Source organism: Delphinus delphis, chromosome 1 (genome assembly GCF_949987515.2).
Source record: "Delphinus delphis chromosome 1, mDelDel1.2, whole genome shotgun sequence".
Lineage (NCBI taxonomy): Eukaryota > Metazoa > Chordata > Mammalia > Artiodactyla > Delphinidae > Delphinus > Delphinus delphis.
In genome coordinates this window covers 134,748,093-134,772,288 of record NC_082683.1, presented here as the reverse complement: position 1 = coordinate 134,772,288, position 24,196 = coordinate 134,748,093, and the positions used below count along the sequence as shown (strand labels likewise).

Here is a 24,196-nt window from a genome sequence, read left to right as displayed (position 1 = left end):
TTATACTAGGAGCTAAACAGAATGTCACATAATAAATTGGACTTCAGAGAACATCGTGTTATATAAATGCTTAAACAATACCACTGTTTAACTATTGTTACATTAAGGCTCCAGGGAACTATGATGACTTACAGAGATGGCTCAGCTAAGTTTCAACAATCGGTCTCTATAATTTTGCTGTCAGTCTTCAAGAAATTGCCTACATTGAAAGATAGCTTAATTTTTTTTTTAATGTAAAAGGGTTCACATGACCAAAGCTTCATGGTGTGGATTTTCTTACTGATCCTAGTATTTCAAAGGAATAATGATGGTAAAGATTGGAGCCCTTGATTCTCTCTATGATATAGAAGTTTTCAAATGAGAAAAGGCAGCCTTAAAATTCAGACATCCTTTTTCTGGAAATAGGGATGTGAGAATTTTTGTCTTACCACATATGGATCACAAAACATTAGTTTTTCAGTTTACCTTTATCAGTCATGATATGTACAAGAAAAACATTTATACACTGTTATAAAACAGAAACTAACACACCATTGTAAAGCAATTATACCCCAATAAAGATGTTAAAAAAAAAAAACATTTATAGAAACACAAAAACTCCTTTAAACTACTACATTGAACAAAGGTGAACAAAACCATACAGAAAAAGTAACATCCACAAAAATGAAAATTAACATTAAACATCAATACTTACACAACAAAGGGAACTGTTCGCATAACAAAGCTAACAGAGTCACACAGAAAGACAAAAGCATCAACTATCAAAATACTACTTTGTCTCAATACCTCCTTCTCTTTTGGCCTGGGAGGTCACCAGGCCCTAAGCATCTAGTTTATTTTTTCCTCCCTGCTCTCTCATGCTTCCATCCTTTTCACACTGGGGTACCAGTGCAGGAGTCTCCTGGATGTGGCCAGCCGCGCAGCAGCTCCTAAGGCAGCAGTGGCTGTGCTTCGAGGAATGTAGAGCTTCTGAGAAATCTGGTGCTCAGGAGACAAAATCAAAGACAGCTGGTCCATGGCTCCCTGACTCTTATCTTTGAACACTGTAATAGCATGGCTACTAGAAAAATCTTCATTCTCTAGGCTCTCTGGAGAGCTTTCCACTGAAAAAGAAAGAAAACACAGGTCTTTTCAAGAGGTTCTTACACTCTCCCATTCTAGATCTTTACTAACGTGTGTTACAACTATCTTCTGGTTAGGTGGTGCCAATTACCAATGGCAAATCAGAGAGAAAGAGACTCAGAAACCAGTCAAAAAATGGAAAGGAGATGAGGATGGGGGATCATGCACTGAGATAAAATAAATCTTGTCAGGATGAGGGCAAAGAAGAGAGGAAAAAATATCTACTTGTGAATAAGGAAGGGAAGATCTCTTTCTAGGACATCAAAAAAATAAATTGGGTATAATTCCAATTCCAGGGAAGAATTCTTAAGCTCCCTTACTTCCTCCTCTCAGCAGTGAGCAAAATGGTGTCCCACGGGCCTTCTCTATTGCGAAAGTGGTCCCAATTCCAAGTCTGCCAGCATAAAAACAAAACTGACCAAACTGACCATAAAAATGAAAATTAACATTAATTAACATTAACTGTGTTTGTTAAGAAATTCCAAAAGCCAATTATTAGCCACAAAAAGAATTCCTTGGGAATTAGTTTAACTAAGAAGAAATAATCTTTTCAATGGAATAAATTGCTGGGAACTCCATGCTGAGAGTTCTTAATAGCCACGGAAGTGGATACTAGCATCCTCACATGTGTACTCTAGACCAGGGCTACTGAAGGAGCTGGTCTATGAATTGTTTGAACCTGCCTGCAATGAGAGAAGGAGCTTTTGCCAACATATAAACCAACACACTGCTTCCTTCAAGAAAGTCCTCCTTTAGGAAAAAAAAAAAATCTAGGGGAGCTAAACAATGTGCTGTTATGTTGTCCATCATCACAAATGCTTCACAGACTAGTACCGGTATGCTGACTACATTCTGAAAAGCACCGCTCTAGACCTTAAAATTACAGATTTCAAAAATTCAGAAAAATATCAGGTATAATCCAATATCTTATTTTGCATCTTTAGCATCTAGCGGCAGTAGCATGTGGTACACGTGCCATATAGTTATGATAAATTAAATTAAGGAGAATTTTACAGGATATTCTAAAAAGTAAAACTCTGACCGCAAGACTATAATTAATGCCCACTAGAGTGGAAAAGAGACAGTGAGTTCTAGTGAAGTAATGGGGCTTTACAGGAAGTCGTTGGTGAGCTCAGATTTTAAAAGGTATAAAAACATGAAAGCAGGGACACACGATGAAAGAATTTAAAAGAGTAGCAAAACTTCTGCTTCCAGACACGATGCTAATTAAACAGGGATTGAAAAATAATCTCTCCTGCTTTAAACAACTGAAAAACTGGACAAAGTATATAAAACAACAGCTTTCAGACACTGAACAACAAGCTCAGAGGACAGTGCTGCCTGAGAGACGGGAAACAAAGTGAGCCCTACAAGTGCCTGAGCTCACTGTCAAAATAAAGCCCAGGCTGCAGTACAGGGAGGGAGAGTCCACATTGAGCCTGGAGGTCTCCCTGTGCTGAGAAGACAGAGTTTGGAATTCATGGAGGCCAGGTGTCCCGAATTCGTGGGGGAAAAGTACAAGTGAAGAGGCAGCTGCAGAGAGAGAAGAAGCCGGAGACCTGCAGAGGTCGCTTTGAGTCTTAGGCTAGGTAGCGATCTGGCTCACGTATGTGAGGGGACCACCAAGGCCAGGGAGAAAACCTACCTGAAAGGAGTAGGCAGAACAAACACTAGGCATTTTATACTGGGGCAAAATAGTTTGTGTTCCCACCAGCTACAGTGTAAAGACATCCTAACACATAGGACATCAAGTCCCATCAATACCCTCAGAAAGGTACTGCCTAGCAGGGCCAACAGACTTAAGGCTTTTCTAAATCAGCCTAATGAAACCTAAAATAAACACAGAAATAATCAAAGCAATTACAGGTAATTTAATTACATTCCTACCCCCCCCCAATAAATTATACATAGACAACAGGGAGGGAGGGAAGGAAGGAAGAAGGAAGGGAGGGAGGGAGGGAGGAAGGAAGAAAAAGAGATTCAGCCAACAATATATAATTCAGCATCTCCCATCCAATAAAAAATTACCAGATACACAAACAAGCAGAAAAATGTGACTTGTAATTAGGAGAAAAACCAATCAGTAGAAGCCAATTCAGAAATGACAGATGACAGAATGCAGAAATGATACATATGCTAGAATCACAAGACAAGGGTATTACAATAGCTGTCATAAGAACACTCCAAGTATTCAAGAAGTGAATGATGAGTATGCTGAAGAGAAAGATGGAAGATAGAAAAAAGACCCAAACCAAACCCTAGAGATTATAAATTGAACTTCTGAGATGAAAAATATACTGGATGGGAAAAGAACATATTAAACACTGAACAAGAAAAGGTTATATGATGCTCATAGATCAGAAGACTCAATATTGTTAACATGTCACTTCTCCCCAACTTGATCTAGAGATTAAAAAAAAAAATCCCAATAAAACTTTTAGCAGGCTTTCAGTAGAAATTAAACTAATCCTAAAATTCATATGGAATATGACCTAGAATAGCCAAAACAATTTGAAAAACAAGAACAAATTTATATGATTTCAAGACTTATTATAAAGCCACAAAAATCAAGACAGTGGTATAAAGGCAGACGTAATAGTAATAGAACAGAATGAAAGTCCAGAAATAGACCCTCACATATACAACTTAATTGGCTTTTGGCAAAGACATCAAGGCAGTTTAATGGAGAAAGGACAGTCTTTTCAATAAATCATGCTGAAACAGCTGAATAATTATATGTAATCAAAATAAACATTGATCCTTATATCACACCATACACAAAAATTAACGAACTGGATCACAGACCTAATGCAGGACCTAAAACTATAGAACTTTTATAAGAAAATGTAAGAGAAAGTCTTAGTTACTTGAGTTAAGAAAGATTTCTAAATAGGACACAAAAAGTTCAAACTATAAAGGAAAAAAAAACAACAAATCTGATTTCATCAAAAGGAAAACTTTTGCTCTTCCAAGGATGCTGTTACGGAAATGAAAAGGCAAGCCACATACCTGAAATATTTGCAACAGATGAATCTGACAAAGGTTTTGTATCCAGAATAAAGAATTTTTACAAATCAATAAAAAGATAATCCAACAAAAATGCACAAATACTTGAACAGGTAATTCACTAAAGAAAATATACAGATGGTACATAAACACATGAAAACATAGTCAACATCACTGGCAAATAGGGAAATGTAAATTAAAACCACAATAAGATACCACCACACACCCACTAGAATGGTAAAATTTTAAAAGACTGGCAATATAATATGTTGCCAAGAAGATGAAGCCATCAGAACTTACGTATATCGCTGGTGTGAATTACCAAATGGTTCAGCCACTTTGGAAAACATTTTAGCAGTTCTTAAAAAGTTAAACAGGGGCCTCCCTGGTGGTGCAGTGGTTAAGAATCCGCCTGCCAATGCAGGGGACACAGGTTCCATCCCTGGTCCGGGAAGATCCCACGTGCCGCAGAGTAAGTAAGCCCGTGCACCACAACTACTGAGCCTGAGCTCAAGAGCCCGCGAGCCACAACTACTGAGCCCGTGTGCCACAACTACTGAAGCCCGCACACTTACAGACCATGCTCCGCAACAAGAGAAGCCACTGCAATGAGAAGCCCGTGCACCGCAACGAAGAGTAGCTCCCACTCGCTGCAACTAGAGAAAGCCCACGCACAGCAACAAAGACCCAACGCAGCCAAAAATAAATAAATAGATTTATTAAAAAAAAAAAAAGTTAAACATGCAGTTAGCATATGACCCAGCAATTCCACTCCAAGGTACTTGCTGAATAGAAATGAAAAACATACGTCTACACAAAGAGCTGTATGTGAACACTCACAGCAGCTTTATTCATAATGGCCCAAATCTGGAAACAATCCAGACGTCTGTCATCTGGTGAACAGATAAACAAATTGTGGTATTTCCATACAACTGGGTACTACTCAACAATGAATAGGAACTAACTTTAGACACCAGCAACAACATAAATGAATCTCTAAAAATCACGCTAAATGAAAGAAATCAGACATAAAAACTACATACTGTATGACTCCTTTTATATGAAATTCTAGAAAAGGAAAAGTAACATGCCAGAAGCCAGAAAGTAGGGGGAGGGAATGACTGCAAAGGGATATGAGGAAGCCTTTTAGACTGGCGGAAATATTCTATTATCATGACTGTGGTGCTTATTACAAGACTGTACACATTTGTCAGAACTCATAGCATTGTACACTTAAAAACTGGCAAGTTTTACTGTGCATAAACCTGACCCCGCCACCCCCCAAATTGCAGAAAAAAAAGAAGAGTGGCAAAGTGAAAGGGAACAATTGGAGGAGTTCAGACAAATGCTAACATCAGCAATTTTTCAAGTCATGTTCTGAAAAGATAAATGAAGGTTTTTAACAACATGGCAAACCATTGCATTTGTCAACTGTATGTCAACCTACCTGAACCAGAGTGTTTTTGTGAGGAATCGACCACTGCAGGAGTTGAGTTGAGCGCTGTGGACAGCTGAATTTGCTTTGGACAAGTCTCAATGCTGCTAGGCTCAAACTGGCCACCTTCTGCTGACTGCTGTGACTGGATAAGAGAGATGTAGAACTCCTCCAATTCGGGCAATGTGGGAGAATCTGAGGAACTCTTTAAGTTTGGTTGCTACAGAATGGGGAAAACGGGGCAAAAGCATGAAAAGTAACTGTTAGTTCAACAGTAAGAATTAAGTCTATTTTGTTTCCTTACTTATATACAAAAGAATATTTTCATATCATAATTAATAAATAAAACTCCCCACTTTTAAAAATCTAGATACTCTCTGGAAAACAAGTCCTTCTCTAACTTAGTGACCATTAATTCAAGAAGCATGTATTGAATGCATATTATGAGCAAACATGGTACTGAGGGCTGCCAAGGAAGAACGGCAGGAAATGAGAGAAATAACATTCACTGAGCACTCATTGTCAGGCACAATGTTAGGTTCTTGGCATGTGTTTCTTCAATGAAACATCAGAACGTTTTTCTAGGTTAGGTGTTGTTACATCTTCTTTATTACCGCTTCCTTTACTTAGCATAATGCTTTTTTACAAGAGGCTTACCAAGTTATCCAATGTCAACCAGTAAGCGACAAGGCAGAGATGAACTCAGGCTAGCCCATGTTCTCTCTGCTCTATCACACCGCCTCCCAGTAAATACGATCCCTGTCCCTAAGGAGCTCACAGTCCTCGGCTAGGGAAACAGTACACGTGCTGCAGGTGGCCATGAAGAAGGCATTAACTGCATTCTGCAGCATCAAAAACATGCTAGGAGAACACAAAGGACTTAAAGGAGGGCTCCTCAGAAGAAGTGACAAAATGGAGTACTAAGAATCAGGGTTTGAGAGGAAAAGATGAACTTCCCAAACAAAGCCTCGATTTGGGCTAAAGCGAATGAAGTGCCAAATTGTAATCAACAGATCCTATATCCTACCACAGAGCCGCTGCTGAAATAGCTACAGTTTACAGTGACTCAGAGAATTTGTCTTCTGTGATGCTAACTAACTGGCACTGACGATTAAGTGGGCCCCGTCAGGACCAGGCCGTAATGAACCGACCTAAGTGGCTTACAGCCTGGGATCTGCCCAGGGTAAACTGAAACAAAATTTATACAAACAGAAAATGTAGCTTTGTGTGTTCTTCAGGCTGTGGAGTAGACATTTAATATTAGCTGGCATTCCCTTTGCATTCCTTTTTTCTTCCATTACGAAACACCTTGTTCATTTTCAAACATGGCTGGCATGGATGTGACTGATATATAATTATGTCATATACAAATGGCTGTGCCCCTTTATCTGGCAGCAAAAATGAAAACTCTAAAAGTCCACATAGCTATCCTGCCACACAATATGCTACTTCAGGAGAGCAAAGAGCTGGATTCAATTTTTTGCTTAATTTATGCAACTTCATGTATGTGCTTTAGCTACCCTTGAAGTTTATTCTCACTGAAAATGAGGTTCTTTCAATAAAGCTTCAGTGATAATTAAGTAAATATTAATATGGCAAACTTTTAGAACTGGAAAGATCATTAATCCAAATCAGTCCTTGTAGACGGATAAACTAAGGCCCCAAAAGCCAACTTGTTCAAACTTGTGGTAAAGACTAAGCCACAGATGACAGAACTCCCAGACAGGTGTTTTTTACACTAAGCCCTGCTGCCTATTTTCAGGAGTTTAACAAAATCAAAATCAGAAACAGTTTTTTTAAAAGCTGTATCTTTTTCTCTTTCCTGATAAATATGATTTTGAAGAAAGACAAATTGTTAAAACATATTTAAATGCATGCTGACAGCTTTTCACACTGGAAAAAAAGAACCTAGGTGAATGCCTCCTAAATGTGTATGCCAGTACTGAAAGCAAGTACCTGCGGGCAACTTAAGCACTTAATTGAAAAGTAAGAGTCTCTTCCTCTAAACAGTGGTTTAGGGTGCTGCTGCTCAAAATGTGATTCACCATCAAGCAGCTTCAGCATCACCTGGAAGCTTGTAAGACAGGGAGAACCTCAGTCCCCGTACCAGATCTGCTCAGTCAGAATCTGCATTTTCACAAGATTCTCAGGTGATCTGTATGAACATTATAGTTTGAGAAGCATTGCTCTACCAGATTTATCCCTCTGTAGTTATCAACTACTGACTCCCTCGTAGTTGTCTGAAAATATACCTTTATGGAACTAGAGGTTAGTGGCAGATTTTCAAGAAACATGTTCATGATTTCTGAAACATTAACTTATGCAATCAAAAGCACAGCCCCAAACCACAACATACAACTTCATGCCCACTAGGATGGCTATAATTTTTTTTTTTTTTTTTTTTTTTTGCGGTAAGTGGGCCTCTCACTGTTGTGGCCTCTCCCATTGCAGAGCACAGGCTCCGGACACGCAGGCCCAGTGGCCATGGCCCACGGGCCCAGCCGCTCCGCGGCATGTGGGATCCTCCCGGACCGGGGCACGAACTTGTGTCCCCTGCATCGGCAGGCGGACTCTCAACCACTGCGCCACCAGGGAAGCCCCCTATAATTTTTAAAACTAGATAATAGCAAGTGTTGGCAAAGATGTGGACAAATTGCAACACTCTTATATTGCTGGTGGGAATGTAAAATGTTGCAACTGCTTGGAAAAGTCTGGCAATTCCTCAAAACACTAAACACAGAGTTAACATAGGACCCAGCCATTCAACTCTTAGGTATATACCTAAGAAAACTGAAAACGTATGTCCACATAAACACACATACACAAATGTCACAGCAGCACTATTCATAATAGCAGAAAAACAGAAACAACTCAAATGTCCATCAGCTGACACATGGATAAACAAAACGTGGCCTATCCATATAATGGATTATTCAGCCACAAAAAGAAGTAAAGTACTGATACATGATACAACATGATGGACCTTGAGAACATTACGCTAAGAAGCCAGACACAAAAGGCCACACACTGTATTGATTCCAATTATATGAAATGTCCTGAAGAATAAGTAAATCAACAGAGAAAGTAAGATGAGTGGTTGCCTGGGGGGAAGAGGGTTGGGGAGTTTGGGTGGGGGTGACAGCTGAAGAATGCGTTTCTTTCTGAGATAATGAAAATGTTCTGAAATTCTTATGGTGATGATGGAGGCACAATATGCTAGTAAACTAGTGAATATACTAAAAGCCGTTGAATTGTACACTCTAAATGGGTGAACTGTATGGTATGTATATTATATCTCAATTAAGTTGAGGAGACAGAGGATGGAGTCTGAGCCCCACGAATGCGGAGGAACGTTGACAAACTCCTCAGGCTTTCAGCTGAGATCTCCAAAGAATCATGCTTTAGGAGTAAGAGCCACATTCAAGGACTAGGACAAAAGTGAAATACAGCAGTCCTCACCAAACCTAAACCAAGCCTCAATATGTGTGAAGGTGACTGGCTGGAATCTGCCAGCCACTAGACAACTGAACCCTCTTTGGAGAGGAAGCTATCTCATCCAGAGCCTCTCTAAATTCCATAATGTTCAACATTCAATTAAAAAGAACCATGAGATATGCTCCGCCTGTCTTTCCCCTCCCCTGAATGCCCAAAACAGGATCAAATGACAAGATCAAATAGAGAAAAAAGACAGTAAGAACACACTCAAAGGTAATTCAGATATTGAAATTATCTGCAAAAAACTTTAAAATAACTATGATTATTAACATGTTCAAGAAAATGGAAGTTACAGACAAAATTGAGGAAAATATGGAGAATTTAAACGGAGAACTGGAATCTATAAAATAAAGAATCAAATGGACATTCTAGAACTGGAAAATAATATGTTTGAAATTAAGAACTCAACGTGTGGGTTTAACAGCAGACTGGATCCTGGAGAAGACAGGACTAGTGCACTGGAATAATCAATATAAAACCTCCAAACAGAGGCATTGCAAAAGAAAAAAAGAGAGCGAACAAGAAAACAGAGCCCAAGTGGGACTCAGCCAAAAGTTCTAACATGCGTAGAACTGAAATGCCAGCAGGAAAGGAGAGAGATAATGAGGCAGAAGCAGTGTTTGATTAGATGAATGGACCAGAATTTTCTAAAACTGATGAACAGTATCCATCTGCTGATTTAGTAAGCTCAGTGATACATATGCAGAATAAATCCACAGGAAATCACATCTAGATAAATAATTATCAAAATGCTGAAAGCAAAAGACAGAAAAATCTTAAAAGAAGCCAGAGGGGGAAAAAAAAGACATACCTTCAAAGGAGCAATGGTAACTGACAACTGGCAATTCAACAGAAGCCAGAACATAAAGGAATGACATCTTCAAAGCATCGAAAGAAAACAGTGCCAACCTATTATTCAATACTCATGGAGAATATCCATCAGAAAGGAAGATTAAAGTCAGAAATATGGGAAATTAAACATCATACTCCCGAACAACCAATGGGTCAAAAAAGATCAAAGGTAATTAGAAAATATTCTGAGACAGACAAAAATGAAAACACACAGTATACCAAAATTTATGGGATGCAGCAAAGGAAGAATTAAGAGGGATGTTTCTAGCAATAAAACATTAAAAACACATTAAAAAAGGAAGGAAGATCTCAAACAACTCAATTTTACACCTTAAGGAACTAAGAAAAGAAGAACAAACTAAGACCAAAGTTAGCAGAAGGAAATAGTAAAAATTAGAGCAGAAATAAATGAAATAGAGAAAAGAAAAAAATCAATGAAACTAAGAGTTGTTTTATATATTGAAAATATAAACAAAACTGAGAAACCTTTAGCTAGACTAATGAAGAAAAAAAGACTCAAATGATATCAGAAAAGAAAAAACATTACAACTAATGCCACAGAATTGAAAAGGATTTTAAGAGACCATTACAAACAACTGTACACAAACAAACTGGATAACCTGAAAGAAATGGATAAATTCTTAGAAACATACAGTCTTGCAAGACTGAATTAGGAAGAAATAGAAAATCTGAACAGACAGATTACTAGTAATGAAATTGAATCAGTAATCAAAAACCTCCCAACAAAGAAAAACACAAGATAAGATGGCTTCACTGGTAAAATTCTACCAAACATTTAAAGAATAATTAATACCAATTCTTCTCAAAGTCTTCCAAAAAACCGAACACTCCCAAACTCATTTTACAATGCCAGCATTACCCAGATACCAAAGGGACAGTGGTTTTTTTCTGAAGGGGTGATGAAAATGTTCTAAAATGGATTATGCGGGTGGTTGCACAAGTCTGTGTATACTAAAAGTTATTTGAATTGCATACTTTAAGTGAATTACATGGTATGTGAGTTATAGTTCAATAAAGCTATTATATCTTAAAGAAAAACTACCTGAGAAACAAAATATAAAAGTTTATTTTATCCTAAAGCTAAATCTGTGCTTTAAGTAACCTACATTTCTGGAACAGACTGTTCTATGAAATGCAGCATACTTTTATCAATGATCCCATGCAAAGTAACCATATTCTGTAGAAAATATATCACTCAGAAGGTTCATCTTCCACAAATCTGCTTTTCAACAATTCTCCTAGACTTGAGTCCTTCATTTTCAATGTAATGCACAAAAGTACAGAGACCGTTAGCCAAATTTCACGATTCACACAAACAGTCCTGCTGTTTTCAGGATGGAGAAACACAAAACAAACGGATTTTGCTCCAGGGTTAGTGTTTTCTGCCAAAGCAACAAAAAGAAAAAAACTGGCCTAGATGATAGGACAGATACAGAACTTAAAATGTATGATTAAGTGAAAATACCTGTTTTCCCTATCCCTAATGTAGAGGCTTAATCAATCTTTTAATTCTAGTCTCAGCATTTTTTTCTGGAGAGATGAATAACTACAGTAAGTTAACTGAAATTTATTTTTAAATAAACATACATTTTTATGTATATGTATTGTACCAAATGCTAAGAGAGGGATCATTAACCAGAATTTTACTTTCTAAAAGTGAAAGTATTTCCTCATGAAAACTTGTAACAGTAACATTCGTTAGACATTTACATTTTGAATTCCGGTTGTGCCAGTATTTTTTTCTTGAGCACCCAGTCCTTCTGGTTTTTCAACTTCTACTTCCTTCCCACTCACAAGGCCTGAAGGCTGCCATGAATCATCCCATATAGCTTTGGGTGTAGAAAAACACCAATCCTATAGAGAAAAAAATTGCAACAATAAACTGAGACATAGTGCCATATGATCCAAATGGAGGATAACTTGGGCAAGGTAAAGGCAAAGAGGCAACGTATACTAAACAAGAAAAGATATTTATTAACTTTCTATATCAGTGTGAGTTTTCCCCCTTGCTTCACTGGTCCATGCTCAATACACTGAATTCCTCTGAATACACAGATCACATTAAAAAAACACAACTCTCTTTGTAGTATTTTCTTCAGTACTGTTTTCATGGTTAGATGTTTTTCATGATCATCCGGTATTTAAATGGCACAAATAACAAGGGGCAACTTAAGTGTTGATAGTTCTTCTAAGAGCTGGAGGAAAATAAATTAAAATTCAAATATGTAGGGCCCAATATTAGTAAATATATTCACTGCAAAGATCCAGACATAATATTACAAGGCAATGCAATAAAAATTAAATTAGGGAAAACTGTTTATTTCTAGATCCTAAGGCTGTGACTGGGTGCCAATGGTAAAACAAAAATCATAATGATTGATAGAATAGGTAGCCACAATAAGTCCATGGTTTACTCTCCCCTGCTTCATCCTGCCCCCATCCCTAACACTACCATCTTTGGTGGGGGGGTGGGGGTGGGAATACATTCTTCTGAATTATTGTCTGATTAATCCCCATGAAATGCAGAATGCATAGCTTTTTTGAGGCTTGGACAATTACATTAATACTTCCTTTTGCAGTAGTGATTTGCTTTATGTTTTCCCAAGGATCTAACCTTCTGTGGCATTTCTTTACATGATGAATATGGTTTCTTTCCATCAAGCCTTGAGGTAGGTAAGTGGGAGGCAGCATCACTTCCTTCTCCCATTCCAGCCTGCAAAGGTATCCAGTTCTCATCCCATATATCATCATCTATGGTTACTGACTCCAGGCATGGCATTCCAGTGGGAATCTCATCCTAGAATGTATCAGGTGACAAATAAAACTTTAATTTATGATTCCTGTATGTATTTTGAAATTTAGGTTTAAAATTTTTCCTAACTCCAGGTAAAGATGGAAGTTTGAGTACATAATGTATTACTCTCTCTCCTGACACATCACCAAAATAAAATAATTTAAGGTATAAACTTAGGGTCAAAGAAAAGGTAAAAGGAGAAAACATCACCTATGTTCTGGATACAGGAAATCAGACAACTGACAACTTATTATGCAGTCCTGAGAAAGTGGAATCCTGAGCTTGGAGCAGGAAAAACTGAGAGTCAACCCAAATGTATACCATAAATACTGCAAAAGTTCAGGAACTGCTCCTACAGAGTTTTTGGAATTGAGGGTGTAAAGTGGGAATGAAAACAAGAGCTCTCATTAAAAGTCTGTGTAAGAAGCAGTTAGATCTCCAGGTACCCTCCCCTATTTAAAAAACCCAGGAAACTACACCTCTTCCTCCTGCTGGAAGACTAGAGGTCTTCTGGAGGGTAAAGCTGAGGACGGTGCAAATATATAATAAAAACAGTACAATTAAGTGAAGGGTTGTTTTATACTGAATATAGAGCTCTGTCACTCTCTTTTTGATAGCAGGACAGAGATGAGAGTAAAGAATGCAGAAACTTGAAGATAGATCCAATCTGATTATCCAGTCTGAACAACTGAGAAAAAAACTGGGAAAACAAACATACATACAAAAATAAAGTCTCAGGGAACTATGGGACAATACCAAAAGGTTTAACATTTGTGTCGTCAAAGTCCAAGAAGAAGAAGAGAAAGAATGCAGTGCAGAAAAGTTATTTGAAGAAATGTGTCTGAAAACTTCCCAAATTTGGTTTGGGAAGACACAGACCTACAGATTCGAAAAGCTTAGCAAAACTCAAACAGGATAAACTCAAAGAAATTCGTGCCTACATAGATTACGATCAACATGGTGAAAACTAAAGACAAACAAATATCCTGAATGAAGCCAAAGAAAAATTACACATTATTATAGTGGAACAACAATTTCAACACTGCACATCTTGTATCAGAAAACATGAAAGCTAGAAGGAAGTGAAATGGAATTTTTAAAGGGTTGAAAGAAAAGAACTGGCAACCTAGAATTCTACATCCAGCAAAAGCATCCTTTAAGAATGAAGATGAAATAAATACATTCTCAATGAAGAAAACAAAAATAATTTGTTTTCCACAGACTTGCCCTAAAAGAATCACTAAAAGGAGTTCTTTGAATAGAAAGGAGATGATACCAGAAGGAAACTTGGAATATCAGAAATAAAGGAAGAGCAACAGAAAAAGTAGATATCTGGGTAAATATAATAGACTATTCCCCTCTTGAATTTTTCAGAATGTTTGAAGATGGAAAGCAAAAAATATAACATTATAAATTCTCAATATACATAGTTATTATACATAGTAGAAAATAAAGAAGGTGGGAAGGGGTAAAGACCTATATGGTAGTAAGATACCTACATTCCACTTGAAGTGGTAAATATTGACTAAGTCCACTGTGAAAAGTCAAAGGTGTATATTGTAATTCCTAGAGTAATCAGTACAAAACCATACATATACAATGAAAATGTAATAAGTAAATTAAAATAGGCTACTAAAGAAGAATGCTAAATAATAAAAGAATACTACCAAAAAACAGTAATACTAAAAGAAGAAAGGAAGAGCAAAGGAATGAAAAGCTGGGGAAATGAATAGAAAAATAATAAAATGGTAGACCTAAAATCAAAACATATTAATAATTTTATTAAATGTAAATGAACTAAACATACTAATTAAAATTCAGATTGTTGTGCCTGGACCTAACCCTTTCCACCTGCAGGCTGGAACCAGCCCTGGGACACCCAGAACCATGCAGCCAGCTGTGCTGGAAACCAGCTCCACCACCAGCAGACTGGCACCGCAGAACCAGACGACCCAGAACCTGGCCCAAGCCACCACACAAGGCAGAGCCTGGCGACCAACCAGGCTGAGAGCCAGCCTTGACTACCAGTGCACCCACAGTAGTGGGCCCAGTCACAACAGAAGGGCCCATGTAGCCCACATGGGGGCATCCCTATAGAATATAGTTCTGGTGACCAAAGGGGAGTGTGCTGCTGGGCCCCACATGACGTCTCCTATATAAGGCCACTTTCCAAGAGCAGGATATGGAACAAACTAACCCAATACTTAGATATAAACACAGAGAATTAGGCAAAATGAAAAAGAGGAATATGTTCCACATGAACGAATAAGACAAAACCCTAGGAAAGGAACTAAGTGAAGTGGATATAAGCAATTTACCTAATAAAGAGTTTAAGGTAATGATCATAAGTATGCTCAACAAATGCAGAAGAAGAATGGATGAACACAGTGAGAAGTTTAACAAAGAATTATAAAATATAAAGAAGACCCAAACAGAGCTGAAGAATACAATAACGGAAATAAAAACTACACTGGAATATCAACGGTAGATTATATGATACAGAGGAACATATCAGCAAACTGGAAGACAGAGTAGTGGAAATTACACAAACTGAACAGAAAAAATAATTTTTAAAAATGAGGATAGTTTAATAAGAGACCTCTGGGGCATCAAGCATGCTAACATTCACATTATACAGGGGTCCTAGAAAGAGAAGAAAGAGAGAGAAAGGGGCAGAGAACTTACCTGAAGATGTAAATAGCTGAAAACTTCCCTAATTTGGGAAAGGAAACAGATATCCAGGTCCAGTAATCACAAAGAGTCCCAAACAAGATGAACCTAGAGGTCCATATCAACACACATTATAATTAAAATGACAGAAATTAAAGATAAAGAGAGAACCTTAAAAGCAGAGAGAGAAAAGCAACTAGTTACATATAAGAGAACTCCCATAAGACTATCAGCTGACTTCTCAGCAGAAACTTTGCAGGCCAGAAGGGAGTGGCATGATATATGTCTACAACCAAGAATACTCTATCCAGTAAGGCTATAATTCAGATTTGAAGGAGAGATAACGAGTTTTAAAGACAAGCAAAAGCCAAAAGAGTTCAGCATCAGTTTTACAAGAAATGTTAAAGGGACTTCTCTAAGCAGAAAAGACCACAGCTAGACATATAAAAATTATAAAAGGAAAATCTCATTGGTAAAAGCAAAAAAACAGTAAAGGTAGTAGATCAACTACTTATAAAGCTAATAGGAAGGTTAAAAGATAAAAGTAGTAAAATAATCTATAACCACAATAAGTAGTTAAGAGGTACATAAAACAGAAAGATGTAAAATATGATGTCAAAAAACACTATATGTGAGGTAGGGGGAGGGAGTAAAACTGCAGGGTTGTTACAGTGTGTTTGAACTTGAGATCATCAACTTAAAATAACTATATATATATGCTTTTAAAACTTTACATATATGTGTGTGTGTATATATATATATACATATACACACACATATACAGAGAGAAAGAGGGGGATAGGGAGGGAGGAAAAGGGGGAGAGTTAGTTATATATAAACCTCATGGTAACCCCAAACCAAAACTCTATAATAGATATACACAAAGAGAAAGGAATCCAAACATAACACTAAAGGCAGTCATCAAATCACAAGAGAAATGAGCAAAAGAAGAAAGGAACAAAAAGAACTACCAGAACCGATCAACAAAATGCCAATAAGTATATATCTATCAATAACCACTTTAAATGTAAATGGACTAAATGCTCCAATCAAAAGACGCAGAGTGGCTGAATGGATTTAAAAAAAAAAAAAAGACCCATCTAAATGCTGCCTACAAGAGACTCACATCAGATCTAAAGACACACACAGACTGAAAGGGAGGGGATGGAAAAAAGATATTCCATGCAAATGGAAATGAAAAGAAAGCTAGGTTAGCAATACTTATATCAGACAAAATAGACTTAAAACAAAGACTGTAACAAGAGACAAAGAAGGATATTACATAATGATAAAGAGATTAATCTAACAAGAAGATGTTACAATTGTAAATATATACACACCCAACACTGGAGCACATAAATACATAAAGCAAATATTAATAAACATAATGGATTTTATTATAAATAATAATAGTAGGGGACTTTAACACTCCACTTACATCAATGGACAGATCATCCAGATAGAAAAATTAATAAGGAAACAATGGCCTTAGATGACACAGACCAATTGGACTTAATAGAGATATACAGACTATTCCATCCAAAAGCAGCAAAATCACATTCTTTGGATGTGCACATGGAACATTCTGCAGGATGGATCACATGCTAGGCCACAAAACAAGTCTCAATAAATTTAAGAAGACTGACATCATATTAAGCATTTTCTGACCACAATGGTATGAGACTATGGAAGTCAACTACAAGAAAAAGCTGCAAAAAAAACCACCAACACATGGAGGCTAAACAATATGCTACTAATCAAAAATGGGTCACTGAAGAAATCAAAGAGGAAATTTAAAAAATACCTGGAGAGAAATGAAAATGGGAACATAATGCTCTAAAAAATCTATGGGATGCAGCAAAAGCAGTTCTAAAAGGGAAGTTTATAACAATACAAACAAGGAAACAAGAAACATCTCAAATATACAATATAACCTTATATCTACAGGAACTAGAAAAAGAGAAACAAACAAAACCCAAAGTTAGTAGAAGGAAGGAAATAATAAAGATCAAAATATTGTAGAAATAAATGAAAGGGAGACTAAAACAACAATAGAAAAGATCAATGAAACTAAGAGCTGGTTCTTTGAAAAGATAAACAAAATTGATAAACCTTTAGCCAGACTCACCAAGAAAAAGAGTGGGCCCAAATAAACAGAGTCAGAAATGAAAGAGGACTGCTTTGTGACTGCCTGGAGGGGTGGGATAGGGAGGGTGGGAGGGAGGGAGACGCAAGAGGGAAGAGATATGGGAACATATGTATAACTGATTCACTTTGTTATAAAGCAGAAATTAACACACCACTGTAAAGCAATTATACCCCAATAAAGATGTAAAAAAAAAAAAAAAGAAATGAAAGAGGAGAAGTTACAACTGATACCCCAGAAATACAATCATACAAGACTACTAAGAACAATTATTCACCAACAAATTGGACAACCAAGAAGAAATGGATAAATTCCTAGAAACATGCAATCTTCTAAGACTGAATCAGGAAGAAATAGAAAATCTCAACAGACCTATTACTAGTAATGAAATTGACTCGGTAATTAAAAAAAAACTCCCAACAAATAAAAGTCCAGGACCAGATGGCTTCACAGGTGAATTTTACCAAACATTTAAAGAAGAATTAAAACCTATCCTTCTCAAATTATTCCAAAAAATTGAAGAGGAAGGAATGCTTCTGAATTAATTCTATGAGGTCAGCATCACCCTGATACCAAAAACCGACAAAGACACCACAAAAAAAGAAAATTACAGGCCAATATCACTGATGAAGCACTAAACTTGTAATTACCATACAACTCAACAATTGTGCTCCTGGACATTTATTCCAGAGAACTTATGTCCACACAAAAACCTGTGTACAGACATTCATAGCAGCTTCATCTGTAATAGCGAAAAACTAGAAATAGCCCAAATGTCCTTTAACAGGTCAATGATGAAACAAACTATGACACGTGCATGCCATGGAATACTACTCAACAATGAAAAGATCTAACTATTGATACATGCAATTACTTGAATTATACTGTGTGAAAATAGCCAATTTCAAAGGGTTACATACTATATGATTTTACATAGCATTTTTTTTTTTTTGCAGTACACGGGCCTCCCACTGCTGTGGCCTCTCCCATTGCGGAGCACAGGCTCCAGACGCGCAGGCTCAGCGGCCATGGCTCACGGGCCCAGCTGCTCCACGGTATGTGGGATCCTCCCAGACCAGGGCACGAACCCACGTCCCCTGCATCAGCAGGCAGACGCTCAACTACTGCACCACCAGGGAAGCCCTTACATAGCATTTTTAAATGACAAAATTTTATAAATGGAGAACCAATTAGTGGGGAGAGGGGTGGTGGGAGGGAGTGGGTGGATGGAAAAAGGGGCAACACAGAGACCATCGTGATGACAGAATTATCAGTATCTTGACTGTGCTGTTGCATACATGAACCTGCATGTGTTAATACTGTAGAGAACTAAGTATACATACACACACACACACACACACACACACACACACACACACACAAATAAGTACAAGTAAAACTGGAGAAATCTGAACAAGATTGGTGGATTGCATCAATGTCAATATCCTGATTGTGACACTGTACTACAATTTTGTAAAATGTGACCACTGGGGGAAGTGGGTAAAGATTACATGAGATCTTTCTGTATTATTCCCTATAGCTGCACATGAATCTTTTAGTAACCACAATAAAAATGTCAATTAAAAAATAAAAAAAGAAATAAAACTAATTCAACATTATCTTTTCCAGAAAACAGAAAAGGAAGAAATGCCTCTAGACTCATTTTATGAGGCCAGCATTACCCTGGTACTAAAACCATACAAAGATAGTACAAGAAAACTACAGACCAATATCCTTCATGGAAATAGACATAACAATATTCAACAAAACATTAGCAAATGGAATCCATGGTGTATAAAAAGAATAATACACCATGACCAAATGGGGTTTATCCCAGGAAAGCCAGTTTAATCCAATATTTAAAGATCAATTAATGTAATATACCATATTAATACAATAAAGGAGAAAACATGATATCAACATATGCAAAAAAATCATTTAACAAAATTCACATCCATGCATACATGATAAAACTTTTCATCAGGATAACAAAGACATCCTCTCTCACAACTCCTGTTCAACATCGTGTCTGAAATTCTAGCCAGTGCAATAATAAGGCAGGAAGGAAGATAAAGACACATAGATTGGAAAGGAAAAAATAAAGCTGTCCCAATTAGCAGACAACACTATTGTCTATGTAGAAAATCCCAAAGAAATCTACAAAACACCTCCTAGAACTAATAAATGAATTTAGCTAGTTCACACCATACAAGCTTAAAACACAAAAATCAATTTCTACATACTAACAATGAAAATATAGAAACTGGAATAAAAAGATATCATTTATAATTGCTCCCAAAGTAAATTAAATAATTAGGTAAGTATTACCTAAGTTAGCTTAATCTTTGTTAGCTTTAAATACCTAAAGATAACAAAACATGTTCTGTATATTAAAAACTATAACACCTTGATAAAGGAATAAAAGAAAACCTAAATAAATGTATATACTGTGCTCACAGATTAAAGATGTTAATTCTCCTCAAATTTACCTACAGATTTAATGCAATTCCAATAAAAATCCCAGATACAGATAAGTTGATTCTAAAATTTAAATGGAAAGGAAAAGGAACCATAATATTAAAAATAATTTTGAAAAAGAGTAAAGTAGGAGGAATCATACTACCTAATTTTAAGAGGTATGAATCTACAGTAATCAAGACAGTATGCTACTGGCAAAGGAACAGACAGATCAATGGAGCAAAATAAAGTCTAGGAATAGTCTCACACAAATATGGACATTTGATTTTTGGAAGGTCTACAAAGACAATTCAATGGACAAAGCATAGTCTTCTCAACAAATAGCACTAGAACAACTGGACATCCATATGCAATAAAATGAAACTTAACCTAAATCTCACACCTTATAGTAAAATTAAGTCAAGATGTCTTGACACTGAAAACACTGTACATAAAAGAAAAAACCTGATAAACTGAACTTTCTCAAAATTAAAAACCTTTCCTGTATGAAAGGCACCATTAAGAGAATGAAGCTACAAGTGGGAGAAAATATTTGAAAATCGCAAAACTGACAAAGGGCTATCCAGAACATATCCAGAACAAAAACCCAACAGTAAGAAAAAAAAGAAACAATAAAAAAATGGGCAAAAGACTTTAATAGGCATTTCACCAAGAAATACATGTGGATGGCAAATAAGCACCTGATAAGATGGTCAGCATCATAGTCATTAGGGAAATGCAGAGTAAAACCACACTGGGATACTACTACACACCTATGAGAATGGCTAAAAATAAAAATTACTGACAATATCAAGTGCTGATAAGATATGGAGCAACTGGAACTCACACACTGCTGGTGGGAATGCAAAATGGTATACCCAGTCTGGAAAACAGTTTGACCACATAAACCAGCAATCCTACTCCTGATTATGTTTATAAAAAACCTGTACACAAATATTTATAGAAGCTCTATTCATAATTACCAAAACCTGAAATAACCAAAATGTCCTTCAGTGCATGAATGGATATACAAACTGTGGTACATCCATACAATAAAATACTAGTCATCATCAAAAGAAACGAACTATTGACACATGCAACAATTTGGATGAAGGTACTATGCTGAATCAAAGAAACCCCTATTGGGAAGTTACATACCGTATAATTCCACTTATATGATAGTTCTGAAAAGGTAAAACTACAGTGACAGAAAACATAAATGGTTGCTAGGGCGTTAGGGATTTGGGGAGATGTAATTATAAAGGGGTAGCACCAGGGAGCTTTTTCAGATGATGGAAGCATTCTGCATCCTGATTGTGGGGGTGGTTACATAAATCTATACGTGTATTGATAGGACAGTACTCCGAATACAAAGTCAATTGTGTACTGTATGTTGATTTAAAGAGAAAGAAATATTAACACCAGAGAAAATAAAAGTTATGCAGGAAAGGAAAACTTGCCATAACATACTCTTGGCTGTAAATAGCATTTACAGAGTCATAGCAATAAAATATTGAATGGTGATCTAATGGAAAGTTTGATATAACTATATTAGTAAGATGATGGTGGGGGAACAGAAAGGATATTTTTGTGGTGGGGGAGAGGGATGAAAGAGAACTAAACCCTCATCTCTAGTAGGAAGAAGGGCATACATACTTAAAACTGAAGAATCAGGAAATAACATAAGCATGCTATTTAATGAAAGAAATCGAGGTAAATTCCAAAAAAAGCAGCTAAAAGAGATGAAAATGGTTGCTCGGTGAAATAGGAAATGTAGGGGAAGGGGTTATAGGGAACTCTAAGCTGTGTGTACACAAACATTTGTTTGTTTTTTTTAAAGCTGTGAATACATAAACATTTGATTAAAATAAAGTATATCCTTCAAAAAAGTTGTCAACATTTTTCCTGATGGGTTTTCTTAATACCGTTCCTCAATACTAGTTTCCATTCACTGCATAATTCTTGAAGACTGTCCAGAGCGATGGGATAGTAAAACACATCGAAGTCAAATAATGGCGTTTCTTTTTTTGTGATCAAGGCTATATTGCTGCAACTTTGGTCCTGGTGACTGTTGAAGAATTTGTAATTCATCTGTGGGAGATGCTCTGATGGCACTGGAGCAGTAGGGTTTAAAGAGCTATGTTATTCCAGTACCCTTCACTTATGAATTAATTACATTACAATAATTACATTTAAAAAAACTACCTTCCCTTCTCCTACCTCATTTTCTTCCTTCAGATCTTGTAGCTCGGAGATGGAACACTTTGGATCGTCTTCACAGCTCTTCTCTTGGGTTTTCAAAGAACTGAATTCAGAATCCTTTAACGGCTGCTTTGAGGTGATTGACTTAAGGTGACTGAAAGCCTTTTCATCATTAATATGTTGCTAGTAGATAGGAAAGAGAAATTATTTTATTTTCTATACTATTTCTAAAATCTACTTGCCTATAAATTCTGAGGGGAATTTTTTGCTATGGTTCATGCATATGCCGTATTATTTTCTAACTTTATGCATGACCCTAGGTCTTCCCATCCTACTAAACTAGTTCAGGCCGAAAAACATTTATGGAGTACAGATTACATAATGTGTACATGGTAGCTCTGTGGATATAAAGATGAATGCAACAGGTCTCAGCTCTAAAGGAACTCAAAATATAGCAATGAAGACACACAATCAGATAATCACAGCACAACCTTCAGTGTACAGCCAACACAGAGATATGACCAAAATATCACTGGGGAAGGAGGATGTCTGCGAATTAAAGGAGATAACACAAATTGTTAGGATGCCTAAAAGAAGAGTAGGAATTACAGGGAACTCGGTGTATAGAGGTAGGTGTATGTGTGTGTATCTGTGTGTGTAGCATATGGGAGTCTTGATATGTTAAAATATAGGCTGGGATAGGATAGAGGAGCTTTGGACCTTATCTTTTTTGCAGAAAAGATGGCCTTATTTCATTTTCAGGACTGAACTATGATTATTTAAAGACATCAAACAGTGATGATAAGATATTCTAAAAACTTTTAAGGTTGAATTCAACTCACTATTTAAGAATCAGGAAATATAACTGTTCTAATCAAGTAACAACTAGCAAAAATTCAGGTTTCAGAAAGCCAAACAAGCCCAATTAATTTTAACTAATTTTATTTTATTATTATTTTTTAATAAATTAATTTATTTATTTTTGGCTGCATTGGGTCTTCGTTGGCTGCATTGGGTCTTCACTGCTGTGCATGGGCTTTCTCTAGTTGTGGCAAGTGGAGGCTACCATTCGTAGCAGTGTGTGGGCTCCTCATTGCAGTGGCTTCTCTTGTTGTGGAGCATGGGCTCCAGGCGCACGGGCTTCAGTAGTTGTTGCGCACAGGCTCAGTAGTTGTGGCTCGTGGGCTCTAGAGTGCAGGCTCAGTAGTTGTGGCGCATGGGCTTAGTTGCTCTGTGGCATGTGGGATCTTCCCGGACCAGGGCTCAAACCCGTGTCCCCTGCATTGGCAGTTGGATTCCTAACCACTGTGCCACCAGGGAAGTCCACTAATTTTAAACTAAAATGAAATCTAAAATGTTGACATCATTTTAAACATGCGGCAGTAAACATTCATACATATTTTTCAGAGTAGGTTAATCTCTCAGTAGTCAAATGGCCTTTTAAAAAATTCTTTTATTGAAATATAGTTGATTTACAATGTTGTGCTAGTTTCAGGTGTACAGCAAAGTAGCCTTTCCTTTTTATCTTTTCTAATAGTAAAAGTCCACTAAAAAAATAACATCATCCCTATAATTTAAAAAGTCAGATATATAAAACATACTTACATAAAATAATATTTTCATATTTTATTCAAAGACAAAAGCTTTGCTGTGTCCAAAAAAATAAATTTTGGGCTCTCAAAGTGAACCCAATCTATATTCTTAGCCCAGTATTTGTTGCCATGAGGAATATGAGACTCAGAGGACATGTCTATTTATCTGCTCATTTGTTGAAAAATCATTTAACTTATTACTTACTAATGTGCTTCACTTTACTTATATCTAAAATAGGGATCTTAAAGCACCAATCTGGTAAAGTGGTTGTGAAGATTAAATTAACTAGTACATGCAAGTACTTAGAACAGTGCCTGCCGTGCAGTATGAGTTCAATAAGTGTCGGTTATTTTTTTTTATTATTGGTACTGTGGGATGGAATAATACATAATATTATTATTAC

The 24,196-nt window shown here is 36.7% G+C and overlaps 1 protein-coding gene across 3 annotated transcripts in view; it reads right to left on the bottom strand.

Annotated features, from left to right (window-relative positions):
• Window positions 1-855: 855 nt before the first annotated feature.
• The window catches only part of TDRD5 (tudor domain containing 5), an 89,854-nt gene continuing 66,513 nt past the window's right edge, over window positions 856-24,196 (bottom strand). For 2 of the 3 annotated variants that reach the window (XM_060009729.1, XM_060009730.1), the window contains exons 13-16: window positions 12,546-12,728; window positions 11,642-11,785; window positions 5,576-5,783; window positions 856-1,103 (exon numbers count right to left, since the gene is read on the bottom strand). In XM_060009729.1, the coding sequence (XP_059865712.1) occupies window positions 856-1,103; window positions 5,576-5,783; window positions 11,642-11,785; window positions 12,546-12,728 (783 nt within the window). Of the gene's footprint in view, window positions 1,104-5,575; window positions 5,784-11,641; window positions 11,786-12,545; window positions 12,729-22,218; window positions 22,384-24,196 lie in introns of all 3 variants that reach the window. The other variant, XM_060009728.1, reaches the window with a different exon arrangement.